The sequence below is a fragment of the Dreissena polymorpha genome, chromosome 5 (genome assembly GCF_020536995.1).
Source record: "Dreissena polymorpha isolate Duluth1 chromosome 5, UMN_Dpol_1.0, whole genome shotgun sequence".
Classification (NCBI taxonomy): Eukaryota; Metazoa; Mollusca; class Bivalvia; order Myida; family Dreissenidae; genus Dreissena; species Dreissena polymorpha.
In genome coordinates, this window is record NC_068359.1 from 126,898,938 (window position 1) to 126,908,696 (window position 9,759).

Consider the following 9,759-nt stretch of genomic DNA (forward strand, 5'->3'; position numbering starts at 1 on the left):
TGGATACGAGTCATAAGTGTATGAAGTTTTATTACAATGACAATGTTTTGTTTCGAGATAGTTTGTTGAATCCATTTTGAGATTGAATTATCTTCTAAAGCGATTCATGAGACATAAGCTTACCGATAAGAGCGTTGATCTTGCTCGAACGCCGATGCTAGGGCGAGAATAACAGCTTGCATTTTCCTTAAAAAGTCGAGCTTAAAACTAAACCATACAAACTATTGTTACGCATGAAAGAAAATGTAAACCATAATCCTAGTGTACATTCTTGTTAACCCCTGCTTACTTCATGTTATGCAGACCAAATACTTGCCCACTCCAAAATTGTGATAGTCATGATGTTTTGTCAGCACATAGTGTTGATCGGCTGAAAAGTATCCCAGAGTTCCAACATTCGTGGTGGTCACAGTAATGTTTACGTCGCCTTCTTTTAATTCTCGAGCGATTCCAAAGTCAATCAATCTGGCATTAAACATGGCGTCCAAGACTATATTTTTGGACTTAATATCCAAATGTAGCACTGTTCCCCTTTAAAATGAAAAAGATATAAAAGAATCATTATTAACATGAATGTAACTGATATCGGATAGTCACAGTAAACAACTGGGAATTATTAAGACTGGAGAACGACATCATGAACTGGTGGTCTAATTGTTTACGGATATGAAGATTTTATAAAGATTTTATTAAGAATGTAGCCTTTGAAATAGCAACGAGCTAAATGTGGACGACGCAGGACGCAAGACTAATGCCATACAATGACGTTCGCCTAACATATGGGATCACAGAATCTAACCATATCTTCTGTTTTAAAAAGAATTTAATAAGAAATATAGCAACAGTTCTACAGCCACACTGTTTATCGAGATATCTTTGCGACGTTTATACTGATGTGTACATTTTAAGACACATTTTGTTGAGAAAATGTAGTGCGTTTACAACGTTTTGTCACCCACAATAATGTTATAACTTCTTAACATGTATATCATAAATAAGCTGCAGACATTGAAACCAGTATTCGTACAAAATAAGGTCGAAATTTATACCAATCTTCATCATCGTGATTTGGTGATTATTGTATAAGATCAATACCCGTCCTGACATAAGCACGAGCAGTAAATAGTTTATTACAAATTACTTAGCGTGTATTTTTCAGCCGTAAAATATTATTATAGTGCGTTATTCATTAACAATTAAGCGATTTCCTTGCGCAGTGAAATGATATTCGACTCAGTACTTCTGTCTTGCATCAACAGACAACAATTATTGATCACGAAGGACTCAGAAGAGCATATTTATTCTGCTTCATGGATGTCAGTACTCTATGGCAAGATGCTAGTTACCACAAGTGCTGTTATGTGTACTTATCATATTTAGACTATGTCGCAGCGTCGCCACACTGCATATTTAATGCAGACTAAATAAACCAAACCACAGTTTAGAATCAAAAACGATATAATTTGCTCAAATACCGACCTCAATTTATTTCCTGTGTGCATAAAGTCTATAGCACATGCAATCTGGTACATGATTTTTGTCCTAATTTCCCACCGAAGTTTCATTGCGTCCTTCGAAAGACCTTTGTCCGTTGCAATGGCTTGAAAAAGGTCACCATTTTCGAGATATGGCGACACCAAGTAATATTTCCTGCAAAAGATGTAAGTAAAGGAAAGCGTAAATTGGGCTTCATCAAATTGTTATCCACTTTTTCTTTAAAAGGACGCTTTGCTATATTATATGGTAAGTCAAATCGGTTACCCTTACCGTTGAAAAAAACATTGTTAATGATATTTGTCTAAAAACTAATAAGCTCTTTTGCAAGTATAAGGTTTGGGCCCTATAATACCAGTTTAAGCCCCAAAAATGTTTTCACATTAACCCTTACAATGTTAACCCTGATTGATTCATTTCTGGATATGTTTTTCTGTTATGTTATGCGTGTTGTAAATTATAAAAACGTGCAATTCGAGTGAATAGCTCTGGTCATTTTGTAAGGCTAAACCATATTAAATCGGTTTAACCATTTCAAATCGGTTTAAACACCAAATGGTTTAATCTAGTTTCGCTTGTTTATATTAGGAAGTGTGCAACATATGATATGCTATACATTTTGAGGCAGTGACTTAGATATCAAGTTATGAACTGAACATTAAACCAACCATATAAATATTACACATATAACATGGCATACTTATACACAATAAGAATTGTTACAGCACAAAATATTATAATATAAATATTACCACACATATTTGAACGTTTTATTAATAAATTGATTTCAATTTAACTATAAAATCCAAATAGAGGTTTGCATGCATGTAACTGACGCAAACACTTTCAGCTCAAGCATTATTCAACGGCATATTATTGAGCATAAACCGTTTTTAAATTTAAGGTAAATATGGTATCGACCTTAAATCGACTGGTGCCAAATGCAGTCTAAGCTACTAAATTTACCAATTTCAGCGCAATACCTTCATCCGAAGTAAATTAATTTCGCGATATGCATATTTTGTTTCTACTTTAAGTCGCATTGACCTTGACTTTGACATGCCTCAACCCAACAGCAATTCAAACGTACGTCTTCATGTACGTTACCTACACAACCCTTTTAAGCTCAATATATACATCAAAAGAAAGTTATTGGGCTCAAACCGTTTTTTATCTTTTTTGAGTAATACTGAATGTGACCCGACTCGCCCCAAATTAAATCAAACGTAAGTCTCCATCTATGAATATTTGCTTAAATGAACCTATATAAGAATAAGTTTCATCATAATTAGTCATTATCATATCCGATAATTGACCGGAAAACCCCTGTTTGACACCACCTCCGCCCGCCCGAACGCAAATACGTACGCCCTACCAGGAGCTATTAACCCGGATTTTAAACTTTGTTGAAAACCTTTATAATACGTGAATACTTGTAATGAACATACAGTTCGTAATAAAGGAACTTACTTATTGGCATGATCATCATGATAAGCCAGTAAAGGGACGATTCCAAAATGCATCATACGTGACGCAATCTTTTCCTGTAGAGCAAAAAGTAGAATATGAATTTGAAAACATTGTTTAAAAATACAATACGAAAAATAATGAAAACGTACAGCAATTAAGAACTGTTTGATTTTCGACACTATGCTATTAGTAACACGGCTTTAAACTGATCCCGTAAGGGGTTATACAGGATCAGTCTACAAATACCTAGCGAGAGGGTAGCGTAGCTTCAGCCAAATGTCCCGTGTACCCACATCAATAACAAGTTTAAGTGGACGGGTACTGTGAAAGTCTATCTTTTTTTGGCGGGATATGAATTATGTTACTATAAGAATATTCAAATGTGTTTGTCTAGATGTCAAGCGCGTGTAACTTTCATGAAATTTATTATATGTTGCCTTTTGCACCCCAAGGCTTAGTGTTGCAATTTAGAATTGGTTGCGTTAATAGGTATCGATTGATTGATGCATCAACTAAGTTATGAATTGTACCTCAGTTTCTTCATGCCTTGACACATTGGACAAAACAAACGACATTCATATGTTCTATTTCTTTCAATTGTTATTGAACATCGTAGACTGGTGCAAGTGGTTAAATATGTAAAAGGGGACGTTTTGGTAAATTGACAAAATAAAAAAAATATTTCAGATACGCAAATGTTCGATGTAGATATGCTATTTGTGAGGACACCGTAACACTGAACAATTACCATCCTCTAAAATACCCATTATATGCATCTTTTGACGATTTAAAAATCTAAAAAAATATAAAGCGTTGAAACGCGAAACGATTGATCATTTGGAAATTCTGTTGTTGTCGTTATATTTTGTGACACTACGAGGATTGCTTATATCAAGAATTAAATTCACCACTCATTGTACGAGCACAGATGGTCGAGTGGTCTAAGCGATAGACTTTTACTCCTGGGGTCAGTGGTTCGAGCACGGCTGAGGGTTGCCTTTATTCTTTATATTTTATTCTTGTTTTTACTCGAGCTTTTTAGATCCAATGTTCACATTTATCAATATCAAGAATTAAATGGCAAACGTCAATATTTGCAAAAATCTGTGAAAAGGTCCCTTTAATGTCGCAAGTAAAGCTAGTCGAAGCCAGTAAACGTATTACAATTATTCCATGTTCATTTAGTCTTATTTAACATATTTTCATACTTAAGTATAGCCAACCTCGATTCATGAATAATAGCACGGTGGTTAAATGCGTTCAACAAGTTTTGGCAATCCTAGATGACGAACTTCGTGTTTCGGGCAGAAAATCCAAGCTCTATTTTCTACCTGCACTCTATCATCCGGAAACCATTTTACTGTTTGAGTCATTGTGACCTTGACCTTTGAGCAAGTGACCTGAAAATCAATAGGGTTCATCTGCCAGTCATGATCAATGTACCTATGAAGTTTCATGATCCTAAGCCTTAGCATTCTTAAGTTATCATCCGGAAATCATTTAACTGTTTCGAGTCACTGTGACCTTGACCTTTGACCTAGTGACCTGAAAATCGATAGGATCATCTGCCATTCGTGATCAATGTACCAATGAAGTTTCATGATCCTAGGCCTAAGCGTTCTTGAGTTATCATCCGGAAACCATTTTACTGTTTCGAGTCACTGTGACCTTGACCTTTAACCTAGTGACCTGAAAATCAATAGGGGTCATCAGCCAGTCATGATCAATGTATCTATGAAGTTTCATGATCCTAGGCCTAAGCGTTCTTGAGTTATCATCCGGAAACTAGTTTACTGTTTTGAGTCACTGTGACATTGACCTTTGACCAAGTGACAGGAAAATCAATAGAGGTCATCTGCCAGTCATGATCAATGTTCCTATAAAGCTTCATGATCCTAGGCCTAAGCGTTCTTGAGTTATCATCCGGAAACCATTTTTAGATTTCGAATCACTGTGAACTTGACCTTTGACCTAGTGACTTGAAAATCAATAGGGGTCATCTGCCAGTAATAATCAATGTACATAAGCGTTCTTTAGTTTTCATCAGGAAACCATTTGGTGGACGGACCGACCGACCGACATGTGCAAAACAATATACCCCCTCTTCTTCGAAGGGGGGCATAAAAATATAAGGTCAGCGTCTCCACTGTAATTTTGCACTTATAACATAATACAAGTATATTTATCGTTCGAATTTTAGCTCGGAATTCGGATATTGGACTTAAAGGTAAATATAAGAAGCATTTTCTATAATTTTAAGGTTAAATTTTGAAAAATATGTGTGCTACGTGCTATGTGTCATTCGCATCGCAAAAGATGTTTTCATATCACGACAATAAAGAATGATGTACTACGATATATTATTATATTACATTAATAATGAAACTTATTTCTTTTATTCATTATAAATAATTTTGTAAAATATAATTTATCCGTTCATTCAAACTCTCTGGTTATATGATTCTGTGTGTTCTTATGGATGCGTGCATATTCAAGAGTACAGCGTTACCGCGTACTGTTTTGAGAATTAATACTTTTCATTGATGCAGTGGAGCAAAATTCGGTTAGAACGTGAAGTACTTGTTTATACAATACAATTATATAATATTCGTCTAATTTCTTTTTTCGCACATTTATTAACAAAACCAGACTGATACAATTTTATACAACACTAAATATACAGAATGTTTATATGATGCCCAACAATTTAGCAGATAAATCCCAGAACCTGTATCAGCGACGGGATTGTTTTTTACGATTTAGTAGTATGTATTTTTCATTATTCCTTTCCAGCTTACATTTTAAAAATAATGCTGATTTGGCAATTTATTTTGTTGTTATAACAAGTACTTTCAACACACCATTAACCTAGCATTCGCGTCGAAGTTGATTATATCACGTTAAATGGGCCTTTTCACAGATGTTGGCATATTTTGAAGTTTGCCATTAAATTCTTTATATAGATAAATGTAAACATTGGATCTAAGAAGCTCCAGTGAAAAATTAAGAATAAAATTTAAAGAAAAAGAAAAACAAGAGATGTGTTCGTCAGAAACACAATGCCCCCTATTGCGCCGCTTTGAAATAAAACAAAATATATTTTGTTTTTGACCTTTGACCTTGAAGGATGACCTTGACCTTGAACTTCCACCACTCAAAATGTGCAGCTTCATGAGAACCCCGCTTTGAATTATTTTTTTTAACCTTTGACCTTGAAGGATGACCTTGACCTTAAAGGATGACCTTGACCTTGAACTTCCACCACCCACAATGTGCAGCTTCATTAGAACGCCACTTTGAAATTATTTTTTTGACCTTTGACCTTGAAGGATGACTTTGACCTTGAACTTCCACCACTCAAAATGTGCAGCTTCATGAGAACGCCGCTTTGAATTATTTTTTTGACCTTTGACCTTGAAGGATGACCTTGACCTTGAAGATTGACCTTGACCTTGAACTTCCACCACTTACAATGTGCAGCTTCATGAGAACGCCACTTTGAATTTTATTTTATTTTTGACCTTTGACATTGAAGGATGACCTTGACCTTGAACTTCCACCACTCACAATGTGCAGCTTCATGAGAACGCCACTTTGAACTTTTTTTTCACCTTTGACCTTTTTTGACCTTCAAGGATGACCTTGACCTTGAACTTCCACCACTCAAAATGTGCAGCTTCATGAGATACACATGCATGCCAAATATCAAGTTGCTATCTTCAATATTTAAAAAGTTATGGCCAATGTTAAAGTTTTTGGACGGACAGACGCCATATATTTGACATTTGACCTTGAAGGATGACCTTGACCTTCACCTTTCACCACTCAAAATGTTCAGCTCCATGAGATACACATACATGCCAAATATCAAGTTGTTATCTTCAATAGTGCAAAAGTTAAGGCCAATGTAAAAGTTTTTGGACGGACGGACGGACAGACTGACATACACAAACACATACTGACATACTGACTGACTGACTGGCGGACAGTTCAACTGCTATATGCCACCCTACCGGGGGCATAAAAAGTAAACCTCAGCAGGGCTCGAACCAGTGACCCCTGGAGTCCTGAAGTAAAAACCAATTAGACCGCTCGACCATCCTGCCAAGTATGTATGACGGATGAATTTTATACTTTATATAAGCAATCTTCGTAGTTTCACAAAATTAAACGACAACAACAAAACTCTCCAAATTATTCAATCGTTTCGCGTTGCAATGCTTTATAATTTTCAGGTTTTTAAATCGTCATAAGATGCATATAATGGATATATTAGAGCATGGTAAATGTTCAGTTTTACTGTTTCCTCACAAATATCATAACTAAAACGAAAATTTGCGAATCTAAAACAACTTTTTTCAATTTTGTCAATTTGCCAAAACGTGAAAAGGCCCCTTTAATAACAGATATAACTGGCTACTACATGTATCATAATTATGGTAAACGTACATCGGACGAACACAATGGCTACACAAACGCTCGGTTTCCGACCATTCATATCAGGAATTCTAAGATTTCTGTACACAAAAAGAAGTGCTCAGTACCCGCTCAGTAGCGTAAATAACTATGCAACTTTCCGTTTTTCTGAGAATTCTATAGTTTTTATAAAACATTAAAGATTTTCTAAACATGAATTCGTAAATCTTGTCAACATGTTGTATTTTCATGAAATTGTTTAAGACGACGCTTTATAATGGGAAGAAATTAATATTTCTGAGAGAAAAACTAGTCTTTTGATTCCAATTTTAAGAATTCTACAGACGTGTTTGTAAATCGTAGATTTTCTTTACGTTTATTTTTTCTGAATAAAGACGAAATCCAAGTAACGAAAAATATACGGTACACGAAAATAGTAAATACAGGCAGAGAACTTACATTTGTAACTGATCCTAGTTTTTGCGTTTGAGACTGAATCCCTATTTGATGTCGCAAATCGATTTCTTTTAATACAACTGGGATGTTGAATCCTGGAACTTTCTGTTTAGCTTAAATAAATAATTATTTGTTAAAAATCCACAAGAGGCCGATTAATACAGTTCGACAAATACGTATTACTTGTAGTTTCCAGAAGGCTACAGTTTGTTTAAATTATATCTTTATAGACTTAATGCTATTTTGTAAATAATACAATACGGTTTTCATCCTGTTTTCAGAAATATATTTTACAACAATAAATATTGGGCTTTAGCAATCTATCTACACATATAACTATTTTACCACTGCTCCCATTCTGAGTATTATTTTATACTTACATATGTACACTATTCCAAATCCGCCCTCTAGTTTATCAACCGCCATCCTCTTCAACTGTTGAACCATTTTATTGTTCAGCTCAATTAGCCTCCCGTCATGCAGGTCATTTTTTATGGTTATTTCTATAGTAACTGAGCGACTCAAATCGCCCAACTGAATTTGTTCTCTATTTGGCATAGTTTCTGCTTCTTCAGGTGGTTCTGGTTGCTGGTCCGTTTCCATCCTAAACAAAACAAACCCATAATTCAATAAAACGGATTATTTTTTTTAAGTAATAACATCCTAGCAATTACCGTATGATGGTAATACGTTTTAATAAACCTTCGATTGGAGTTCCATAAAATAAGCATTTGATTTCTTTAGTATCATTAAAAGCGTTCATGAAACATTTCAAAGTATACATCTGACAATATGATTAGAAGGATTTTCCTGATAGTTTTATTGACTTATTAGTAAAGCCTCATTAGCGCGTATATTATTACTCAATTATGAGAAATTTCAAAAATAGTAATGCTAGTTTCATCATATTAGCTACACATGTATTACTTTAAAGCAGACGACTTGTTTGACTCAGTGCATTCCTTATATTATGTACAAACATTAAGCTCAAGTAAAACTGTAAAGTGTTTTGTGAGATTTCTACTGTTGATGGGTAATTTAAATGTTATTTTCTTGTATGTTTATGTATCGATATGCTTTCGTTTGATATTATTTTCAAGCAGAAAATGCCTTTGTACCCCGATACATTCTGGTTTGACTGTAAATTCCTTGTGTTAATTTTATCCACAGAACTAAATCATATATGAACTCTTGACTACACACTAAACGCAACGCATGCGAATAGTGCTGTTTTCAAATGTCAACGTTGTCATTTAATGTGCAGTACATTGCATGTTGACTATGCCAATATAAACAAACAAGCACACCGTTGGGGTATTGCCTGTGCTATTCTATTTCTCCCTTCACCAAGTTGTGCAGGATTTTCCACTGTCACTAACTCATTTTCTTTTGATTGGAGCTCTTGTAATATGTCCGTCTGACCGGTTTCCTGAAGAACATTCTTGAAATCGCAGTACGCTCTCTTGCCACTTTGGCTTATCTTACCGAGAAGGCTGCGATTTTTTGTTGGTTTATCAGTCACTTTCTGAAAGAGAATCAAACAATATTATTTTCTTATTTAGACCTTAAATTGCTAAATATAACCTTAATTTGTATTTGTTAGCGATATACATGTAGATCAAAGAAATATATTAATTATTGAATTATATATATACACTTATAACTGGCTATATTTTTACAGCAAAGAGTAAACTATAAACGCTTTCACAGAAAACATGCCGAGTGCTATCATAAAAATTGAAACATGTAAATAATGAGAAACCACTTATATAATGATTTAGCCAGGATTTGTGAATGCATGTAATACCCCAATATCAATGTAATCCGGATGCGAGAGAAATCCTTTATCCCGTAGTTTTTCCAGCACTGGTTGTGGGTTCATCTCCTTAACTATCTTTTTGTGAGCCCTGGCCAGGACGCGTC

General features: G+C 34.8%; 1 protein-coding gene across 1 annotated transcript; it reads right to left on the reverse strand.

Moving 5' to 3' along the window:
- Positions 1-290: 290 nt before the first annotated feature.
- Positions 291-9,356, reverse strand: LOC127831622 (uncharacterized). Its single transcript, XM_052356601.1, has 6 exons — positions 9,144-9,356; positions 8,217-8,440; positions 7,840-7,949; positions 2,965-3,038; positions 1,480-1,650; positions 291-531 (listed from the first exon to the last, which is right to left on the reverse strand). Exons 2-6 carry the CDS (start codon positions 8,437-8,439, stop codon positions 291-293), a joined length of 819 nt encoding a protein of 272 aa, XP_052212561.1. The 5' UTR covers position 8,440; positions 9,144-9,356.
- Positions 9,357-9,759: the final 403 nt, after the last annotated feature.